Source organism: Sceloporus undulatus, chromosome 7 (genome assembly GCF_019175285.1).
Source record: "Sceloporus undulatus isolate JIND9_A2432 ecotype Alabama chromosome 7, SceUnd_v1.1, whole genome shotgun sequence".
Lineage (NCBI taxonomy): Eukaryota > Metazoa > Chordata > Lepidosauria > Squamata > Phrynosomatidae > Sceloporus > Sceloporus undulatus.
The window spans coordinates 18,616,408-18,639,613 of NC_056528.1; the positions used below are offsets into that span (position 1 = coordinate 18,616,408).

Genomic DNA, 23,206 nt, shown 5'->3' on the forward strand with positions numbered 1-23,206 from the left:
GGGGCGGGGCCTCTGCGCGAGCGTGGCGGTAGTGCGCCTGCGCGAGAGGCCTGGCGCTCTAAGCTCCCTTCAGTCGGTCTCAGGGAGGGAAAGGAGACGGAGATTCGGTCGCCGCTGAGAGAACGGAGGAGGGAAGCGCTCTCCTTTCCGTCCTGAGCGGTGAGTGGGACGAAGGGAGAGGAGAGGAGCAAGCCCACATAAGACTCAGGAGAGGAGTCGTCTTCTTCCTGGGAGACCGTATCGCACCGTTACAGCTCCAGTTGCAGTTGGATGATGGGATTTGTAGTTCAGGGAGCGGTAGTTTGGAATCCTCAGGCCTGAACTACAAATCCCACAATGCCACAGGAGGCGGTCAAAGCGGGATCATGCTTCTATATATGTATGTGGTAGAGATGGGTCCCGGTCCTGCAGCGTCCCTTGTGAGGGCGAGGATAAGGGTGGCAGTGACGTCACGGGCCTTGTGGCCTTCATCCCCTCCTTCAACGGTTCTCTGCCCCGAGGAGCTTGCCAGGCACGTGCTCAGCGCATGCGCGTCACACACACACACACACACACACCCCTCTGTCGTGGCGCCTCAGGGACCCTCTTGATGCCAGTGAGGAGTCCACCTTCCTAGGGTTGGAAGAGACCTCAAAAAGGGCCCCCCAGTCCAGCCCCATCCTGCCATGCAGGAACTCTCAATCAAAGCATCCCCATTGACAGATGGCCACCCAGCCTCTGTTGAAAGACCTCCGAAGAAGGAGACTCCATTACTTCCCAAGGCAGCCTCTCCCACTATGAAACAGCTTTTACTGTCAGGAAGTTCTTCCTAATGTTGAGCTGGAACCTCTTTTCCTGCACTTGCACCCATTGCTCTGGGTCCTGTTGTCTGGAGCAGCAGAAAACAAGCTTGCTCCCTCCTCAATATGACATCCCTTCAAATATTTAAACAGGACTATCCTATCACCTCTTAACCTTCTCTTCTCCAGGCTGAAATCCCCTGCTCCCTAAGTCTGCCATGTTAGAATCAGTCTGTAGAGAGAGAGAGAGATCTTGTAGCACCGGGATTTTTCAGGCTATGAAGCTGTCTTCTAGAAGAATTTATTCCTGATGTTTATTCCATTCCAGCGTTCTCTGAAGATGCCAGCCACGGCTGTTGGCGAAACGTCGGGAACTAAATCTTCTGCAACTTGGCCTCATAGCCTGGAAAAACCCACAAAAGAAACGATGGGTACCAGGCGTCAAAGCCTTTGCCTTCGCATCTTGCAGCACCTTTGAGAGTAACTGAAAGGGAGAAGTTGGCAGCATGAGCTTTCGTAGACTCGAGTCTCCTTCCTCAGATGCTTTCGGTGGAGCGTAGTTTATTGTGGCACCAGAGCTCCCTGGCAGAGGAGGCTAAATGCCTCACAGAACTACACATCCCAGCCTTCCCTAGCATTGAACCAGGGCAGTTAAAGCAGCTTAAACTGGGTTATTTCTGCAGGGTGTTTTGGACCTCAAGGGTATGAGGAATTCAGAGCCACAGCCACTTTGTGTTGGTCTTCTGGGAAGTCAGTCAGCAAAGGGGTCTTGAAGCACCTTTGAGACTGAATACATGAAATAACTCAAAGGCACAGCTGTGCTAGTCTGGGAAAATCAGTCTGCAAAGGGATCTTCCGGCACTTTTGAGACTTACTGTGTGAAATAATTCAACTACACAACCATGTTAAGTCTGGAAAATCAGTCTGCAAAGGGGTCTTTCTCTGCCCCCAAAGTAATCTTGTAACGCCTTTGAGCATTAACTGTATGTAATGCAGTCTTGCAGCCTTTGGGACAACTGTGTGTAAAGACATCTTGCAGCATCATTGAGAGTGAATGTATGAAATAATTCAAAGACACGACAATGTTAGTCTGGAAAATCAGTCTGCAAAGAGATCTTGTAACACCTTTGAGACATAACTGTGCAAAATAATTCAAAGGCACAGCCGTGTTCATCTGGAAAATCAGTCTGCAGAGGGACTTTGTAGGGCCTTTAGGACTAACTGTGAAATGACTCAAAGACATAGGTGTGTTAGTCTAGAAAATCACTCTGCAAAGGGATTTTGTGGCATGTTTGAGACTTAAGTGTATGAAAAGGGATCTTGCAGCGCCTTTGAGGCTTAACTGTACAAAATAATTCAAAGATATAGCCGTATTAATCTTAAAAATCAGTCTGCAAAGAAAACCTGTACAGTAGTGCCTTTGAGACTGCCTGAAAGATAGAAGTTGGTAGCATGAGCATTTGTAGATACGAGTCTCCTTCCTCAGATGCATGAATGCAACAAAAGCTCATGCTACCAACTTCTCTCTTTCAGTTAATATCAAAGGCACTACAAGACTCTTTTGCAGACTGATTTTCCAGATTAACATGTTTGTGTCTTTGAATTATGTTAAATTTAAAACAATAATTGAGTGGAAAGTCCAGGACCTGTATAGCAGTCTGTGTGTGAGAATGTCCATAGGAATGCAAAACATTGTGGATGTGGAGATGAGGTGACAAGTTCCAGGTCTAAGTATGGCCTTTGAGGAACAAAGGCCCCATACAGACAGGCCAAAATAAAGCTGCTTCGGGCCACTTTGGAGGTATGCTATTCAAATGATGCATGCATCCTAAGAGTCCAGAAGCCAGGCCAAAGCCATGCTCCAGTCCTAAGGACCAGAGCGCAGCTTTGGTGCAGCTTCCGGACTCTTAGGACACATGCATCATTTAAACAGCATACCTCCAAAGTGGCCCAAAGCAGCTTTATTTTGGCCTGTCTGTATGGGGCCCAAGTCAGGAAGAAGGATGTTACCTAAAGCCAAGGTAAATAGATAACCATATGAATGAGTATCGGGAGGTAATGTGGGAGCCAAAAGGATGTGATGAACTGGGCAAGAGAGCCCCCATGAGGCTTGTTTCTGCCATGCAAGAATCCCCATTCAAAGCACTCCCAACAAAGTCCAGTCCAATAGACAGCATTGATCTGGATCTGGGCACAATGCTGCTTCTCATGCTGGGCAGAACAACCAGACTTGGTAGGTAGAATATGTCAAAGCTGATGGAGGTTTGATGCCTCCCTTCTTGGCATACCCTTGAGTCTACTTTGCTTCAGCCAGATGGCTGCACATCAAGTCTCTGTGTGCAGCAAAGGGGTGGCTGTGCTCATTGCTCATAATATTGTTCATTCTTGAGTAGAAATGTAATGCTTCTCCTACCAGTACTAGCATTTCTACTTTCACTGCAGGGCTAATGGAGACATGATGGTGTTACCAACATGAGCAGCCCTGTCCCAACTCTTGTTATCTTTCATCTGGGTAGCACTGATGCCGGTATTTAATGTTAGGTGGTGGCAGTCTCTCTTACTATCTTAATGACCTTTTACTTTCCTTCCTCACTAACGCATGGAGCTTCATGCTTGCAAACTATGGCCCCATACAGACAGGCCAAAATAAAGCTGCTTCGAATCACTTTGGAGGTATGCTGTTTAAATGATGCATGCATCCTAAGATGCCAGAAGCCATGCTCCAGTCCTAAGGACTGGAGTGCAAGTTTGGCGCAGCTTCCAGACTCTTAGTATGCATGCATCATTTAAACAGCATACCTCCAAAGTGACCTGAAGCAGCTTTATTTTGGCCTGTCTGTGTGGGGCCACAAATAGTCATAAGTGCTTCTATTAGTAATATTGCCCGAAACCTTCCATTTAAAGTTGGTGCTAATAAGTCTGCTGCAACATATACTGCTAGTGTTGTTTGTAATGATATTCCCTCTTTATTGATTCTTAACATAGAGTTCCAAGAACATGAACAAATGGATTCAAATTGCAAGCAAAGAGGTTCCACCTAAACCTTAGAAAGGTCTTTTTTATTGTAAGAGCTGCTGCAAAGGTAAAGGTTGTCAAGTTGTGTACGACGATAGGGTTTTTTTTAATTGTAAGGCTTTTTTATTGTACGATTGTGGGGACATTTTTATTGTAAGAGTTGTTGAACAGTGGAATAATTGCCACAGAGAGTTGTAGGATCTACTTCTTTGGTCTCTAAAGAGAGGTTGGATGGGCATTTTTCAGGAGTACTGTAGTTGTCTATTCCTTCATGGCAGTGGGTTGGACTTGGAAGGCCTTTGTGGCCCCTTCCAGCTTTATGATTCTAAGTAAAATAAGCACATTCTTCCTGGCTCCATTCTTCCTCCACTTCATAGTGTATCTTGGTGGATTTTTTCTTTTATGCCAACCACTTGATGTTCTTAGGGTATTGCATTCTGTGTTGGATACCAGCTGCGCTGCATTTCAGAGCTTGTAGGGAGTCCCATAATGCTCGCCTTCCACCCTGGCCTTGGCTTTCAACTGAGGTATTCTTCCATTGCTAATGGAAAAGAAACAGTAGTGAGAGCCTGTGTGTGTGTGCATACCTTTGTTACTATCAGCATGCAAGGAGGGGAGCGGTGGGGTACTTGGAAGCATTATTCAAGCAGTGCTGCACTTCTACAGTTCAGAAGCAGCTCCAGCTTCTCTAGTGCAGTAACAGAGCTTCACATAACCAATGCAACAGCAACTCCTGTTTAATAGAGTGTACGTTTTAGCATGGGGTGCTGGAGGCGAGGATATGGGAGGTGAATATTTGTTGGAAGGCCAGTTTGAAGGCTCATGCCTTCTTTCATCACCAGATGGCTCACAACAAGGCTAGGCAACTTGGTGTCCTCCAGATGTTGCAATTCAACCTAAATCTTCCACCTAAATCTAAGAAAGGTCTTTTTATTATTGTGTCTCTGAATCCTTGACCATTACTCCTGCCAGCTAGGGCTCAAGGGAGTTAGTCCAGAACAGCTGTATGATACAATTTGACTTCCCAATGCCTCCATTTTCCCATCTCTATTTCTTCGTTACTTGCAAGGCTTTATGTCTGGAAAACCTGATCCCTAATGGTTAAAAAAACTGGCATGTCTGTGGGCCTCTCCTCAAGGTTCATAGTGGCTCATGCAGATCATCTAGGCACTTGGTATTAGTTTTTCCCTTCCCCAGGTTTCCACAAATAGAGCAAAGGAGGCAGGATTGACCATCTTGTTTTCCTCTTCTTTCAACCACATTCATTTTTTTCATATCATTTTATGGAGACAGTCAATCAGAGTGCTTTGAATTGGGGCATTTGTAAATATTTTGAGATACTGAAACAATTCCTGTATGTTTCAGTAACATCCAAAACCCACAAAACAGCAATACCTTTGTGTTTAACATAAAAAGAGACACACTAGTGATCTAAAAGAGAATAGCTAAGGCTTGATCCAGGCAAAGGTAAGCACACCTTTTCTTTCAGTTGTGAGAGTATAATGCATACTTCATCAACTTTCAGTCTGGCTTGGTAGTGCTTAAATTTGACTGTGTTACTAATGTGCCGTAGGAGATCTACCTGAAAACCCCTTGCAGAAGGGGTTTTCAAGTAGATCTCTTATGGCACATTAGTGACACAACTGTTTGTTCTGTCTCTGCTGGACAACAATGCTTTGTCTTTCCAGTCAGAGGGACAATAATTCTACCCAGCCTCTGCTCTGTGATCCAGTCATTCCTGATACAAAGACACAGCAGAACTTTCTCCTGTTGAAGGAGCCACCCCAGAACAATGGCTCTTAAAGAATCACAGGAGGTGGATTCCAATTGTGAACCCTGCCTTACCTGAAGCTCGGAAAGTCCTTGTTGAATGGCTGCATGCAGTCATGTGTTTGCATGGATAAAATCTTTACCTTCCTTGTTTCTTTCTGGCCTCTTCTTTAATAGGCAACATCTGCTTCTGAGACCCTGTGCTCTTCCATCCCTGGAAGCACCTGAATGCTGGCTGGCTTCTTTCCAAAGCCATGGCAACAGAAGAGAAGAAACCTGATGCAGAATCGACCAAAGCACAATCAACGCCGTCATCTTCGACAAATCAGAGCAAGGTGTGTCACAGGCATCAGCCTCCCAAGTTCAAGTCTAAATGCTTGGAAAGGCTGCACACCCAGAACTTTTTTTTTTTTTAACTGCTGAGGCTTGGAGTTGGGTCAATTTAATTGATCTAGAATTTCTTTGAACTCATTTGGCTTTCCTCAGTGTTAGCTAGCTTGGGTTCAGTTTATGCAGTGACTAGAACAATATTGTCAGTGCAGTGGCACCATAAAGTTTCAAGTGCGTCTTGTCTTCTTGATGTTGCCTGTTTTCAAGAGAGGGGGGCCCTAGTCCTCTTCCTTCAGCTGGCAGTTGCTTGAGCAAGGGCTGAGTTTATTTACCATTTTCGTGCTTCCTAAATTCAATAATAGCTTCAAGACTTGTGGTTTGTGTGAGCATCCTCTCTGTCAAGGTGCATCACAACTATTCCATGCCATTGTTTTGTCATAGGTGCTGGTGGTCAACCTTCTGGCAATGTGGCTTCCAATAATAATACTTTAATAAAATCCTAAAATGTAATTTAAACCAGGGCTCACAATACTTCCAATGAACGAAAGTAAAACTGCATATACAGGTTTGTCCCCAAGCACTCTATTTGAGCACCTTATGTTCAGAGAAAGAGTGGGGAATCTTAAATAACCTAAGTATTTTGTCCTGCAATGCCCATCAGCTTCAGCTATCATTTTCACTGGTAAAAGATAATAGGAATTGTAGTCCAAAACATCTGGAAGGCCAAAGGTCAGTTCTTTGGGACCTTCTACTTGAAAAGCCAGTCTTGAGCTCTAGCTTTTCTCCAGAGTATTGCTAATCCTAAATTTGCCTCTGAGTGTTGTTAAAGATGGAGCTGCCATGTTCTATTTCCTCCCGCCCTGCCCCCTAATATTTTTTCATAGGGAATGGTTCACAAGTTATGTAGGCTGTACTTGAAATACATATCTTTTAATGTTTCTTAATGTATTGACTTCTCTCATTTCAGCCTGCACCTGTAAAGCCAAACTACTCCCTGAAGTTCACATTGGCAGGACATACGAAAGCAGTCTCATCAGTAAAATTCAGCCCCAACGGGGAGTGGTTGGCTAGTTCATGTAAGTATTGGCTCTGATGCATTCAGGGGCTTGTCTTTCCAGAATGTTAAAATATGAATATAAATGAATGTGCAAATGAAAATAGACGCACTAAATAAGCAAAATATCTTTATTCATATACTACATTGAGTGAATGGGGGGCAACATCCACATCTAGATGTAAAGCATAAAAGGAAGGGATAACAAAGGGGGTTTGCCCAAAAAAGTCATCTTACTTTGGTGGCTTCTTCATTTCTTCCTTAGCGGCTGACAAGCTTATTAAAATTTGGGGCGCATATGACGGCAAATTTGAAAAAACAATATCTGGCCACAAACTGGTGAGTACCTCCCTGTTAATCAGAGGGTTTGTCTGGGTGTTTGCTGCAGAATTGACTGGATGGATGTCCCAGGGTACAACCAGGTTTCTGTCTTCCTTGTAGGGAGTTGTTACTAGCTGTGGGGTGGGAGGAGAAGGCAAGGAGAGGAAGCTTTAAGAACAGATGATTATCCAGTCCTGTTACTTAGGTTGCCCATTACTTTGCTTAATATAATAAATAAAATCTGCAGTATTGGTCTTCTCACAATTTGGAACAATAGTGTAAAGTGAACCTGTGCATTGCACAGAATAGTGCGGGGTTACATTCTGGACTGTGCATCTTCATACTAGATGAAGGTGATGTCATATGTTTAAAGAAACCCTTTCCCTGCCACTTCCCTGCATATAATAAACTAGCATCTCAGGAAGCCGGGGTGAGGCTGTTTTGCTAAAACATGTACAGCTAGTTTCTGTCCTGCTGCAGGCACAGGACTTTTTACTGGGGAAGCATTGAAAAAATCGACACACCCACATGCTCTGAAAGTTTTACCACCTCATTCTGAACACGTCTCCAATATATAAATCTTTATGGGAAGCCAAGTCTATTTTTTTAAAAAGTGTCTTCTCTCTTGTAGGGAATCTCTGATGTTGCTTGGTCGTCCGATTCAAACCTCCTTGTCTCTGCATCAGATGACAAAACACTCAAAATTTGGGATGTGAGCTCGGTAAGAGTCTTTTTCTTCTCTGCTGCTTTCCTTAGCTACTTTAGAAACTTAAGTAGAGCTTGATTTTCTGTGTACCTCATTTTATGTGGTCATGTTTTTGAACCAGGCTTGACTCTTGGTGAGAATCACAATTAATCTTAACTGTATCAGGATCACAGATTAAAGAATTCAAGAAGAAACTTGGATAAAAAAGAAAACCAGTTAGAAGCAAACAGCACAAGCATAGTAGAGAATATTTGCATTGTGGGCTGTGAATCCTGTCTGTAAGGCATGATAATGGTGGTGGTGGTGGTGATGATGATAATGTTTGTTTTAAAAACCAGTAAGTTGCACTATGTTTGCAAATAGAATCCTATATATCTGGTCTTACCTGGGACTGAGTTAGGGGTGTGGGCCATTTCTTCCTATACCCCTTCCCAGCAGGTTGCACTATTGTGTTTTGGCGTGCCAATGTTTCTTCTGGCAATTATTTTGGCCGACTTGCTTTTTTCCAGGTGTTTGGGGAGGCTTGAGTTTTCCATTTTGCTAGATCTGGCAAGGCATACACAATGCCTTTTGCTGCAGAGTCCACAGTGTGTGGTCCTCTAAATAGGCCACTTTTTTCTTTCCTTTCCTTTAGGGGAAATGCTTAAAGACCCTGAAGGGACATAGCAACTACGTCTTCTGTTGCAATTTCAACCCCCAGTCGAACCTCATTGTCTCAGGATCGGTAAGCTTTGTTTTGCCAAAGACATCTTTCTTCAGCCGTCTTTTGCAGGAAAGAAAATGTTGGGACAAATTTGGCTGAAGCCTTGACAGATTGGCAGTCAGTGGTGTGTCTTTCAGACTTTGGTAGTGCTATCAGGGACAGCCGAAGAGACTTCTTTGTTTTACTTGCCAAGGCACACAGACACAAGTGAAAAGCCCACCTTGGAGGTGCACAAGTTGGTGGAATCAGCCTGGCAGTTAAAACAGTGATCCTTTTCCCACCCTCAGGGTTAGTAGAGGAAGCTGACAGTGATATGGCTGCCGTGCCATTGAGGCAGCTATTGTGTGCTGGTTCATTGCTTGTGGCATGCAAATTAGGGCATTTGGGCAAGAAGGGCAAGTTTCTTAAGGGGTAATTTGCATGCCTGTATTCAGAATTCATGTGAACGACACCTTGTATTAAGCATGAATGTCTAATGCACTGAATGGGTATGAACTGGCTCCCCATTTGCTCTTCTCATTCTAAAAGCTTTCTTGAGCCTTGTCCAACATTGTCCCAAATACATCTGGGGAAGTAAACTTGAGTCTATGAAAGTTCATGCTGCCAACTCCTTTCTTTCATTTAGTTTCAAATGTGCTACAAGATTTCTCTACATACTGATTCTACAGATTAACACGGCTATATTTTTGAATTGTCCCTGACTGTTTAGAAAGGCAAGGGGTGTTTGCATGTGAGACAGTCCTGGCTCCAAGAGCACTTTGGCATCTTAAATCGCTTGCCCCAGGAAACAGAGAAGGGTTGGATTGGGATCATAGAGGTCTTTCCACAGAGGTTAGATAGGCATCCTTCAGAAGTGATTTAGTTGTGTATTCCTGCAGGGCAGGGGGTTTGGATTAGGTAGCCCTTCCATCTCTAAGAGTCTATGATTGTATGATCTGCTAGGTGTTGTAGAGATACCCAGAGTAGCCTATTGATACTCACTGTTGGAACTGTTCCAGCCATGACCATTGGCTAGGGTGCCTGGAAATTTTAGTCCAGAATATCTAAAGCTAGGGAAGGCTGATCTAGTACTATTTTTTCCTTAAAAGACTCTGATCTTGTCCTGTGTCTTTCTTTCCCCAAAGACTAAAGAATTCAGGACTAGTCCAGGCTGATGGGGAAGGTTGATGAAGTCCTATTTCTTCCTCAAAAGACTCTGACCTTGTCTTATTTCTTCTTCAAAAGACTGGAGAATTCAGTCTGGAAATTTTAGTCCAGAATATCTAATGTTGGGGAAGGCTGATCTAGTCCTATTTCTTCTTTAAAACACTGGAGAATTCAGGATGTAAGACGCCCTCTCATATCTGAAATGCAGGCACATCCAGCAGCAGATTGCATTGCTTTGACAAAGAGCTCGTGATTGACAGGGAGTTGGGAGAGACTCTCTAGTTCGCGCTGGCTGCCTCCTTTTAGTTTAAGCTCTGAATCCTTTGTGAGACAGCTGTATAAAGGAGGAAGAGTGGGGAGGGGGGCAAAAAAAGGGGTTCTGTTTGGAAGTCTTCTCAGCACTCCTTTTGTAATAAATCTGCTTTTGCAGTCGGAGGCAGTATTGCTTGTAAGAGTCTGAGCTGCGTAATAAATTTTGCCCTCATTCCATCTGGAGAGGTTTCAGTAGTTGCGGTCTGACTTCAGAAAGAGGAGACATGAGCCACCCTCCTTCTAGGCACTTGAATAAATACTGACTCTATGGAGTAGTTAATCACCGGGGTGTGTGTGTGTGCGTGCTAATATGGAATTGCTTTACTCTTGGGGTAGTCTTTAGCATTTGGGGTGTGTGGGGAAGAAGAAAATTCTGCAGCTTCTGAGTTTCTCTCCTGCTTCATCTCCAGTTTGACGAAAGTGTGAGAATATGGGATGTCAAAACGGGGAAGTGCCTGAAAACCCTGCCGGCTCATTCTGACCCAGTTTCAGCTGTAAGTTCTCTCTGGATGAATTGGGAAGCTGCCTCACTTCCTTTGAGTTGGCTTGCCTCTCCTCCTTCCCTCCTCCCCGCCCAGCCAGGAAAAGAAACGGGAGCTCTCTGCTAGGTGCCATCCAAAAATACATCTGTTGAAGTGCTAATAAGTATAGAATGTTAAGATTTCGAGGGGAAAGGATTTGTATCGTGCCTGCTCTTCCAGGTTAAGCACATGAGAGGATATATGCTTGCTCCTCATGCCAGCTGCTCATGCCAGCAGTGTGTGGTCCCAGCTGGATGCAACACTTGTGTACAGATGGTAGGACACTTCTGAGCCAGTGTGCATGGGACGGGCCTTTTAAAGATGGTGCCAGGTGTGTGACAGATATACCAAGACTCTTGTAATGTATTTAGGTCAGCCCTTGGTGTGTGGAGAAAGCCTGGCACTGAGCATCACAGAAGTAAGAAAACTGACATCCCTTCCCCTCCCTGCATGCACCCTCTCAAAAAAGTGACTAAAGCTACCATATATGCCACATTGTCTCCTCCTCTTGCCTTTAGGTGCATTTCAACCGTGATGGCTCTCTGATAGTGTCGAGCAGCTATGATGGCCTCTGGTATGTAGAAAGAGGGAGGACACCAAAGTCAATCCTGGCTCATGGGAGCAAGTTTTGTGTGTGTGTGCCTCTTGACTCAGTACCATCTCTGCAAAAATGGTTATTGAGGGCTGGTGTGTGTGAGTGTGTGCATAAGTAGGTACATGTAAAGCAGAGAATTAGGGGGCCACATTACTCCTCCCCCAGTAGACCTTGCAGGGCAACTCACCTGCTGCATCCTCTGCCAAAAAATTACATTTTTGGTGTGCTTTGCCTCCATATTTGGGAATGGGGTTGTTTGATAAATGGCCTGCATGAGTGAGCCTCTGCCTCTTCACTTTCTGATTGTAATAGCTTAAATTCTGTGCTTGGGACTTATGTTTTTATAAATGTCCTAATTTGTGCACATTTAAAAAAATATTTTTATTGTCCCTAACCTTATAGGAGGTGCAGGGGTATTTCTGACACATTTTTGGAGCTTCCCTGGATGTTTTAGGCCCAGGAAAGTCCTTTTAAAAAAAAGAATGTGACCCAGAAGACAATTGACTCCTTGGTGGGTTACAGACCGCCCGTTTGGGGCGGGCTGCACCCGCCCCTTTCCCCGGGGTATTGGGGCCTCAGCGTCCAGAGCGACAGCTGCTGAGACCTCGATCCGCCGCTTTTCAGGTTGCGGGGAAGCGGCAAAAGGCCCCTTCCCCGCAGCCTGGAAAGGGGTGTCCTTGGGGCTTCAAGCCCCAAGGACACCCCGCGGCGGCGGGGAGGAGGAGAAAGGGGCCACTTGGCCCCTTTCTCCTTTGGTCTGCTGGGTGCAGCCGTGTGAAGGCTGCGCCCAGTGGACCAAACCAGGAAGGAGCTCCGAAACGGAGCGAGGACGTTACGTCCGCGCCGCCCCGTATAGAGGCGGCGCGGTCGTGACGTCATGGCGGCGGCCGTGTGGAATGGCTGCCGCCATTTTGTGCACACAGAGCGCGCACTAGGGTTAGGGGGTGCGGAAGCACCACCCCTTTCTAACCCTAGTATGTGCTCCGTGCGTACTTTCTGGCCCGTTTGTAACGGGCCCCTGTTTTGAAAAATGCCTGTCCTGGACCTAAAATAACTTGAGAGGGGACAATAATGTGGCCAGATTGCCCATGCCATAGTTGCTAGAGGAGATTTGGGGGATTTTGAAACCAAACATTGTTTCTTGATTTCAGAGGAGCTACCTGCTGCCTGGGGGGTCATACTTTAACCGCCTCAGTGTGCAGGTTAAGCTGCCAAGAACTTGAATACAGTAATATACTTTTTCATTAGCACAGGAAACCACAGTTATAGGCCTGTGAACATAGTGGGGAGCAAGTGCTTTGGTCCAGTGCACATTGGGCTCCCCAGTATGCATCCAGATTTCAGCTAAGAATTGCCAGAGCACAAGAACTTCCCAGTGTACATCACAATTCACTAATGGGATTTCATTGCTTCTTTGCAACATAGCTATGGATTCATAGTTACAAAATATAGACTTCAGTATAGAATCTTGGCCATGTAGATTATTGCTTGCCAAAGAAAGGGTTTTATCTCATTACTAGTGTTTCTAACCTGAGGAAGAAAATCTCAAGTTGCATTTTGTCCTCAGTTAATAGGCAATAGATAGTACTAACTTAGATGGAGCAGTGGCCTGTTTCTGCCACAGGCAACACCAGTTATTCTTGTTCTTATAATTCCAATTTATGACCTTGGATAAATTAATTTTTGACTACATTTTTCTGGCTTTCTAACAATTCCTCTTATTTTGACATTTCAGTCGAATCTGGGATACAGCTTCAGGCCAGTGTTTGAAAACACTCATTGGTGAGTTTGCCTCAAAAGCATCTGCTAATATATTACCGATAAGAAGTATTTTATATAAACAGTGCTCTACCTCTTCTTTCTCTTTCAGATGATGACAATCCACCTGTGTCTTTTGTGAAGTTCTCTCCAAATGGCAAATATATTCTAGCTGCAACGTTGGATAAGTAAGAGACAAGGGATGCCTTACAAATTTCTCAGATGAAGAAGAAAATTAATGCAGTTTCACGTTGCTTTAAATGCCACAGCTTCATGTTGTGGAATCTGGGACCTGTAGTTGTGGCACCAGAGCTTTCTGTCTCACAAAACTATAAATACCAGAATTCCATACCATTGAGCCATGACATTTAAAGTGTTGTCAGACTGCATTATTTCTGCAATGCAGGTTAGACTAAAGATAATGTCAGTGGAGGGGAGGGGGGTAGGGCTATTCTCTTGGTGACTTTGAACCTTAATGTGACACACAGCTCCTTTGCAGAGGCAGTATATATCTTGATTTAGTATGAATATCCAGAGACCTGTTCAGTGGGCAGAGCTTATTCATTCATGCAGTTGGGACATAGACCATTATATTTACAAATTGGAACATATCCAGAAGAAGGTAACCACAGTGATGAAGGATCTGAAAACAAATCCCCATGAGGAATAGTTAAGGGAGCAGAGTGTTTATCCTGAATAAGGGAAGAAATAGTTGAGTGACTTGGATATTTTTACCCTAAAGAACAAAACATTGGGAGAGGATGTGATATCTACTTTCAAGTCTTTGAAGGGCATTTTTCATAGGGGGCAGAACCCAAACCAGTGCATTCAAATGTCGAGAAGGGAGATTTCTGACTAAACGTTGGGAAGATCATCCTAATGGACAGAGACAGTAGAATGGACAGCCTTGGAAGATGGTGGACTCCTCCATTGGAGGTTTTTAAGCAGAGTCCAGTGTCCATTTGTCAGGGATACTTTAGCAGTAGGGTTGGACTAGATGATCCATGAGCTTCCTTCCAGCTCTTAATGTGTCTTCCCTGCTAAGATGGTATGCCACTTTTGCTAATGTTAATTTATCAAGAGTGCGAAAAGGCATTAACCCAACTGAACACTGGGAACCAGTAGCAAAAATATTCCATTAAGTTCACATGGAAGCTAAATGCCACCAGTAAGTCCTCCTGCCCCATCTCTTCAATGTTTTTCTCTTCCCCTCACTTCTACAAATAAAGAATGCTAGGAAAAAAACCTTAATCACGCAAAGGTTGATGAAACTTGATTTAAATCCAAAAGTCAACTGATCTACTAAATTTAGGAGAGAGAAGATAATATTTTTAGGCTATAAGGCATGGGGATAAAAGTTTTCATTGGTAGAATCCAAAGAACTGGAGAAGTTTATGGATACAAACAGCTATGCCCTCATACCAATTGCCATACCATCTTGGAGAGGGAGACAAGTTATGTGCATGTCTAGATGTAATTCAGAAAGAACACTTCTTTCCTCAAGCATCAGGGTGGTCCATCCCATGGAGAGATAACCATGAGTTTATGCATGTTGCTCTCCCTTTTCTCTAGTCCTTAGATCACCTTACAAGTCTGGTTAACATGTCTTTTCCCCATCCTTCTCTTTAGCACTCTCAAACTTTGGGACTACAGTAAAGGAAAGGTGAGTTTCACAGGGTTCCCTTTAAACTCAAAAGGAAAGACAAAGCTTGTGGCTAGCTGGCTTTTTAGCCCCTTTCACAGCAAAAACAAGCGAGTCCTATTGGATTCAGTAAGGCTAACTTATAACGATGTTGGTTTAGGTTTCATCCAAGTTTTTATTTTCCTTGAGTCATGCAGTTAGATTAGATTGTACAGAGACTTTCTTCTTTGATAGTAGAAGTTCAGTCTGCCCTAAGAACAAGAACAACATAGTGATGAGAATGATGTAATGATGATGATAATGATGATGAAATAATAATAATAATAATAATAATAATAATGGGCACATATTGTTGAAAGCCTCTAATTTCTGCATGTTCCCAGACCAGTAAAGACACTGTGCTATCTGGCAGCGATCTGTCTATCCATTCATCATCCCGTCTGTGCCTGCTGTCTTTTGTGACCTGGGTTTGCTTGCCACTTTTTGTCTTCCAGTGCCTAAAGACATACACGGGCCACAAGAATGAGAAGTACTGCATCTTTGCCAACTTCTCGGTTACTGGTGGAAAGGTGAGAATATATCTTCCAAGCTGCTCTTGGCAAGTAGAGTGTGGCAAGGAATGGGAGACTGCTGGGTATTTCTTTGCTTGTAAATGTAGCCTGTTGCATGCTGCCTTTTTCTTTGTCCTACTCAAAAACCCAAGTAGTTTGCTTATGCGCTGCTCATTAGACTAAACCAGTGGTTCCCAACCTTTTTGGACTTCAGTCTCCAGAATTACTGTTGGCCGAACTAGCTGGAACAAGTTTTGTATCTACCTGGATGAAGGTTAAAATGCTGGCTGAATGTTGAAGACTCTATAGTAGAGTGAAGCTTACAGTGGGTCTTGTGGAAAATATATATATATATATATATATAGATAGATAGAGAGAGAGAGAGAGAGAGAGAGAGAGAGAGAGAGAGAGAGAATTTTTTTCTTATTTGTCTTACCCTATGCTTCTTTCACCCTCAGTTCCATTTTTGGAACGGGTGTAGGTGGGCAGAAGTCCAAGAAGAAATGGTCTCTTTGGTGTACTTGCTGGGTGTAACATGCACCTTGTTTATTAGGTAACAAGCACAGTTAGAAAATAAAATGTGTTCCCTATCTTTCCAAGGATAGGAAAGACAAAGATCTTGAAGGCCAAGGCAAGATAAAACCCAGCAGTGAACAAACCCACAGTTAGGAAGTAAGGAAAGGGCTGAATGAGTGAATTGTCACTAAAAGAGGTGGGGTAGAGGAGAAGGAAGATGAAGATGATGACAAAATGAGGGAAGAGGAAGAGATGAAGTTGGCAAGGCTCATGTAGAAGAGAAGCCTAGGAAATCCAGGTGAAATGGGGGAGCGTGCCATTTTAACTTTTTCCCCCATCCTATTATTCTATGCCATTTTTAATATATTTGTTTTTTGCCATCAGTGGATTGTGTCTGGTTCCGAGGACAACCTGGTTTACATTTGGAACCTCCAAACAAAAGAGATCGTACAGAAGCTGCAAGGGCATACAGGTAAGCAGTGATCTGGGGTGTTGTGTAACCTTCAAAGGGAGATGTCAGAATGTCAGAAATGGAGTGAATCACTGTGGTCCTGCAGATTTTTATCTCAACTTCCATCGGCCCAAGCCAGCATAGCCATTGTTAGGGAATAATGGGAGCAATAGCTCCCAAACATGTGGAGAGCCACAGTTTCCTATTCCTGATTTAAAAGAATACACTTTGTGGTTTGAACCAAAAACAGTGTCTTGTACCTGTTTTCAGCTGTCAGAAAACTAAGACACAACCACCTTCCTCTGTTCAGTATTTCAGTTCTCATAAAAGACAATGTGTTGTAGTTTGATGGTTCAACATTGAGAAGAAGCAGGCCTGTTTCTCAGCCCTTGGGAGATGTAATTTGCCCAGGGATGCAAACTGGGATTGAAAAGGAGAGCTTCAGATACATCCCTTTAAGCTGTGGTCTCTTTACATAGATGTATTTATATATATGGGAAAGGTTGGTCTATTTCCTCAGATGCACGGAGTAAACTGGTGCTCAAGAAGGACCTTTATAATCAGACTGTATGAATAGCCATAGAAATATGAAACTTGTGGGTGGGGTGATGAGGTGACAAGTTCAGTTTTAACTATGATCATTGAGGGCCAAAGGCAGGAGGGAAGACGTTGCCTAAGGCCAGGGCGGGTGGATGACCATGTGAATGGTGGAGGGAGTTTGGGAATTGTAATGTGTGCAGGTTGGTTCCTTTTGGGAAACAGTTGCCTTAAGACGATTGCAGGGTCACAAGCACGCATGTGTCTTTCTTTTCCAAACAGATGTGGTGATCTCTACCGCTTGCCACCCCACGGAAAACATCATTGCCTCCGCGGCCCTAGAAAACGACAAAACAATTAAGCTTTGGAAGAGCGACTGTTAAGACGACGCTTTCGATGCCAACATCACTTTAGAGACTGTTGGGGGTGGGATGGGGTGGGGCGCGTCTGGAAAATTGGGGAGGGTTATTTTGTGTTTCTGTTATTTTGTTTTGTTTTTTAAGAAAAGAGAAAACCCACATACGAGAGAACTCCCATTGGCAGGAGGCCTGAAGCCACGTTCAAGAGGGTTGCCTGTCTGCCAGCCAGCCCTTGCCCAAGGAGAATATGCCTTTCCCCCCTGTGCCAGGTCAATTGCAGGTTTTGTTTTCCGAGGACATCCGTTGCTTCTGCTTGGGGCATTCTGTCCTTTACAATAAGCAAATTGTAAAATTAGAAACAATCTGGATGGTTTTTTAAAAAAAGAAACTTATTTGCAGGAAGCCCTGGCACACTTTAGTGGTCAAAGATGCCTCACAATTTTTTAACGTGACCAAATGGGTGTGTTTTCCGATGCTTCCCTTCCCAGTTTCCTGAGCCCTGCCTCCCTTTCATTGTGCACTTTGGTGTATGCTATGACAGTGGAAGTCTTTCAGGCTTTTCCTTCCTCTAGTACCTGTTCAGAAACCCCCAGGTCCTTGCTTGTGACTGTTCATTTCTTCCTCTTCTCCTTTTTTTTTACTTTTACAAACTATTCTGGCACATTTCACAATACCTGTACAGTTACTTCAGTGTAAAGAAACAAAAACAAAACTTTTTTTAAAACCTCCGAACCATCCTTGTATGGGGCTTGTGTTGCTAATGGTCTGGCTGTACCTTTTGGGGCGTCATGGTTCCGTTTTGATTTCCCTTCCTCTTTGCATTGGCGACATTTCGCACATCCAAACCCCAGTTACCATATGCATTACAATAAAAAGGTGGGATTTTTATGTGGATGATCAGAGTTCCAAGTGGAGTGATGTCCATAGAGAATGTGTGGGCTGGTCTCCAGGAATTCCTTGAGCTCATGGTACATAATATTACCTGACATGTCTGTCTCCCTTCAAAGGAAAAGCTATATGGGGTGAAATTTTTAAGGTCCTTTTCTTCCTCATCACCTCCTCTACTCGCGTATTCATTCCTCAGCTTCCCTCCTTTTCCTTCCTTCTTTCTCTCTCATCCTCCTCTCCTTCCTTCCTCTTCCTTCTCCTGTTCCCCCTCCTCCTTCCTCATCTCTCCCATCATCTCTTCTTCTCTTTTTCCTTCTCCTTCCCCCTTCCTCTTCACTTCCTCCTCTTTTTCCTCCTTCTTCATCTCCTCTTCTTCCTTCCCTTTTCCTCTTCCTTCCCTTCTACCTTCTCCCTTCCCACCCTCCTCTTCTTTCAGTGATGGCTGCATTGGCTGTGCATGGCTGTGGCAAAAGAGAATATGTGTGTATGTGAAGATTGGATATGAATGAAAGGAACAACCAACACAAGCCCATCCCAGCTACAGGGGAGTCGAAATAAAGACAGTACCTCCCAAATAAGAATTCTGATCCCCAAGTGTCCCCAAATGTCCAGCATTGCAGAGAGACTGAAGATCATTCACACATTGAACTCTATACTTTGTTCTCATTCCGTTCTCTGCCCGCTTTTCTCTGGATGCTTAAATGCCATTTCTGAAGGTTCGACTGAAACTTGAAGTTACCGCAATGCTAGAAATTTGGGGACGGTACGAAAAAGCTCCCTTGCACTGGAGTTTTGCACACATGCACTTGCATCTTTCGGGCCAATCCGTTTCCGCACACGTTTCGCACCTACAAAGGGGGCTGGGAAAACTACAGTGCTAACTAGAAATACACTCCATGCCCTCCCTATCTTCCCTGTTGGGGAGGAAATTGGGAGGTGCAGCTCTGCTATTAGGAATTCCCTTTCCCTACAATTGGGCCACAAAGGCAGCAAAATATATGGAAACCAGAATAAAAGCTGCCGAGAACAAAGGTTTTGGGGTCTAAAGTGGGTAACGTTAAAGTGAAGGGAAAATATACACACACACACACATACATATATATGATTGGAAGGCACACTATATATATTCCAACGCATTTCTAACTTATGGCATATATATGACCTGACACTATATATATATATATATATATGTGTGTGTGTGTGTGTGTATATATATATAGTGTCAAGTCATATATATGCCATAAGTTAGAAATGACTTGAAGGTGCACCATATATAGAGTGTGTGCCTTCAAGTAATTTCATTCATATATATATATATATATAGTGTGCACCTTCAATACATACACAGTGTGCGCCTTTAAGTCATTTCCTTATTTACTGTATGTACTGGTGTGTATGTATATATATAATACAGTTGGGGCTGCCATAAGTTGGAAATGACACTGTGTGTGTGTATTGAAGGTGCACACTATATATATGGTGCACCTTCAAGTCATTTCTAACTTATGGCATCCCTGACTAGTATTTTAGTATTTATATTATATATAATAATAATATACAGTCTCACAAAACTAGAAGTCCCAGAATCAGAAACCAGGGTACTTTGCTTGTTGAAGAAACCGGTGGAGCTTTGAAAGCATGCAAACGTGTATATTGTGCATCTTAGTCCCATGAAGGCATCCCTGTTTTGTGGTTTTGAGAGATAGCACTAATTTGCCAAAAGAATGAATTGCTGGGAACTTTTGTGGCTAAAGAGTGGGGTGTAAAGACACTGAATATATGAGTAAGTAATTCTCCCCATTAGAGAAAAAGGAAGGGGGAAAAACTTGGTTAGATGCCACAAAGTAAGTGACAATGCCTTAACCATATGTGTGTTGTAAAGGCCACTAGGACCTCTTCCATCCTTGTCAAGGGGAGTGCTAACCTTCTCTCCTTTCATACAACACAAAGTCCTCTTCCGCTTGGTTTGTATATATCATTCTAATTCTAAATACTTTCCAAGATATGGTGAGCGATACATTTGCCCACCTCCAAAAGTCCCATTTTGATTTCCTTATACTGTTTATTTGTGTTGCAGTCCAAAGTACAGCCCTCATTTAAAAAGTCCATGATGATAAAATGACAAATTTATATGGGGAAACTTCAATATTTAACAACAGTGCCGCTTCTTGTATTTTATATGCTAATTTATGCATCGTTACATCCAATCGCAGCGCAAGGAGCCAAACCACTAGGAATTACGGCAAAATAAAGGATAAAACGCTTTATTTTGCAGCCAGGGCTGATGGACATCTTGGTTCTGCTTCGAGAAAAAAAGGAGACTTTTGAAGTAATAAAGCAGCAATTTTATCAAAAATAATTAAAATCAAGGGAAAACGAATCTGCGGATTTGAAGCGTCAGCTAGGTCTTCGCCACCATTCTGAGGTCGGGCGAGAAGCCCCTGCGAAGCTATCCTTTTTCCCTTTTCCAAGATGGCGGCTGCATTTTATTTTGCGGGTTCGAATCCGGCGAGCAGAAAATGGAAAGGAAGAATTTTAATTTCTCAGAAATTAAAGCAAACGATGAAAAGGGACTTCTGAGAAAGATGTGTATTCATATTTTCTCTCTCCTCTGCAAGACTTGGAACAGGGCTGTGTCTACACTGCAGGGTTAATGCAGTTTGATACTGCTTTAAACTGTCATAGAGCTCAATGTTATGAAATTCTGGCCTGTGTGGCTTTGTGGGACATTTCTCCTCCTCTGTTAGAGAGCTCTTGTGCCACAATAAACTACAGTTCCCAGGATTCCAGAGGATGGAGCCATAGCAATTAAAGTGGTGTCAAACTGCATTAATAATATATGTAAACATCACTATGTGTGTGTGTGTGTGTGGTGTACAATAATTACACAATTGTGGGTGTGAAATATTGTACACACTTGTGAGGGTGTGTAGTGGTGTGCACAACTGTGGGGTGTACAATAGTATGGGGTTGTGCAATAACATACACAATTGTGGGGTGTGAGATAGTGTGGTGTGGGGGCAATATTTTACACAATTGTGGGGGTGTGGAATAGTGTGGGAGTGTGAAATAGTATACACAGTTGTGAGGGTGGGGTGTGCAATAGCATACTTAGGGGTCCCGAGGCCCACCCTTGGCCCATCCCTGGCCTAAATGAAAGCAGAATAGGGAACGTTTGGTGGCTCCCATGTCATTGGGGCACAGAATCTGGACCAGGTTTTAATCAAAGCTCTCCAAAAGTTAGTGACAGGAGCAGAGGGGCAGGAGACGAAGCAAGACATGGCAACCATTTCAAAGCAGGAGGTTTCCCCCTGAAACCAGAGACAGCTGGCCCCCTAAGCTAAGGCCCAGCGCTGGCGGATTTCGGCCGCTGCAATGAGATGAGATAAGTTGTGTGTCCAATATGGGATGATCCCTAAGAAGGATTTAGCAGCAAAACGGTCTAATCGGTACATGGGTTATCTGCCCTTCTGGGTATCCCAAAGGTTTAAGCGAGAACAGGGATGCCAGCCTTCTGGGCTTGTTAATGGAGTTGGTATGTTCCTCCCCCTCCTTTTCTACATTGATGTCAACCAGCCATTTTTCCCATTCATCTCAGTGCTTTTCTATCAGGCCTGAATGAAAAGGGGGATTCTAATATAGGATTGAGACATGGATTCATTTTTCAACAACGCTTTCCTTCCAAATAAACAAAGCTGTGGTTGTTATTGTTGTGCACCTTTAAGTCATCGCAGACATATGGTGATCCTAAGGCAAACCTTTGCCCTCACCTGAATCTGAGAGAGTGTGACATGTCCAAGGACACCTAATGGGTTTCCATGGCCAAGAACGGATTCGAACCCTGGTCTCCGTAGACCTCCATAGACTTAGTCCAACACTCAAACCATTAAGTCTTGCCAGCTCCCTAACGAAACTAGAGATGCCCATATAAAAGGGGTGGAAGAGTCTATTTTTTAATGCATAGATATTTAAAAACTGCTTGGATTGAAAGTTTGCAATCGTGGGGGATATCTTTTCCTTCTTGCACTGCATGGAGCATGTCCAGGAGAGGGCAACCGAAATGGCAAAAGGGCTGGAAACCATGCCGCATGAGGAACGGCTTTTATGTTTAGCCTAGGGAAAAGAACGTTTGGAGGTGACATGATCACCATCTTTAAATATTTGAAGGGATGCCATATTGAGGATGGAGCAAGCTTGTTTTCTGCTGCTCCAGAGACTAGGACCTGGAGCAATGGATGCAAACTGCAGAAAAAGAGATTCCACCTCAACATTAGGAGGAACTTCTAACAGTAAGAGGAGTTCAACAGTGGAATACATTGCCTTGGAGACCGCCTTCTTTGGAGGTTTTTAAACAGAGTCTTGATGGCCATCTGTTGGGAGTGCTTTGGTTTTGGCACAAGGGGGTTGGACTGGATGACCCTTGGGATCTCTTCTGACTCTGTGCTTCTATGATTTTTAAGCAGCTTACACAATAACTCAGTTAATGAGATCAGTGTGTACCTGGGCATGGCATCTTTAACAGCAACATCGGTACCAGAGGCAGACAGAGCAAGGAAGGTCTAGGTCCAAGGTGACCAGACTTTCTTCTTTCCCAGGACATGCCCTGCATTTCAACCTTCAGTCCGAGAAGAATTTCAGAATGTTGAGCATGTCTAAGAAGCATGATTTTACACATATATCCGTGCTTTTAGCTTTTACTTGGCAAGGCCCTACCTTTTGTGGTGCTTTGTCCCCCTTTGCAGGTATGACATCTGGTCACTCTGGACAAGGATCGGGTTCTTACACCCCAAAAAGCACAATTAGAAGGTGGGTTTAATAAGATCCAAGCTGATGAGTGAAAACTTAGGGAGTGCTAGTTCACTGATAAGCGGTATAGAAATGTAAATGCTATTGCTATCGCTACAAGGTTAAGGGGTGAAATATTAGCCATATTTATATCTTTGAAGCGATGTCATATTGAGGATGGCGCAAGCTTGTTTTCTGCTGCTCCAGAGAACAGGACACTCTCAGACTCAGAGGATGGCAATAGCAACCCACCTCTGAAGAAACTTGTCCCCCCAAAAAAGCCTTCAAATTGGAAATGATTTCAAGGCACAAAACAATGACAACAACTGCCAAATCTGGACAGTTGGAAGGAATGTACAGCATGCCTGGGAGTTAACTTACTGCCTTAAAATGGTGATGGATCACCAAAGCCTGACCTAAAAAGGATTCCTTGCATTTGTATCATTTCAGCTTTAGGTGTAACACAC

At 43.7% G+C, this 23,206-nt stretch overlaps 1 protein-coding gene and 1 non-coding gene across 2 annotated transcripts; one reads left to right on the top strand and one right to left on the bottom strand.

Moving 5' to 3' along the window:
* On the top strand, positions 1-17,960 carry WDR5 (WD repeat domain 5). Its single transcript, XM_042480025.1, has 14 exons — positions 1-159; positions 5,742-5,899; positions 6,862-6,970; positions 7,214-7,287; positions 7,901-7,990; positions 8,610-8,699; positions 10,547-10,630; positions 11,176-11,231; positions 12,988-13,034; positions 13,123-13,198; positions 14,640-14,673; positions 15,147-15,221; positions 16,104-16,191; positions 16,990-17,960. The coding sequence occupies exons 2-14, from the start codon at positions 5,819-5,821 to the stop codon at positions 17,088-17,090; spliced, it is 1,005 nt and encodes a 334-aa protein (XP_042335959.1). The 5' UTR covers positions 1-159; positions 5,742-5,818; the 3' UTR covers positions 17,091-17,960.
* A 1,812-nt stretch (positions 17,961-19,772) lies between these two features.
* Positions 19,773-19,900, bottom strand: LOC121937429. Its single transcript, XR_006105137.1, has one exon. It is a non-coding gene; the product is annotated as a U6atac minor spliceosomal RNA (small nuclear RNA).
* Positions 19,901-23,206: the final 3,306 nt, after the last annotated feature.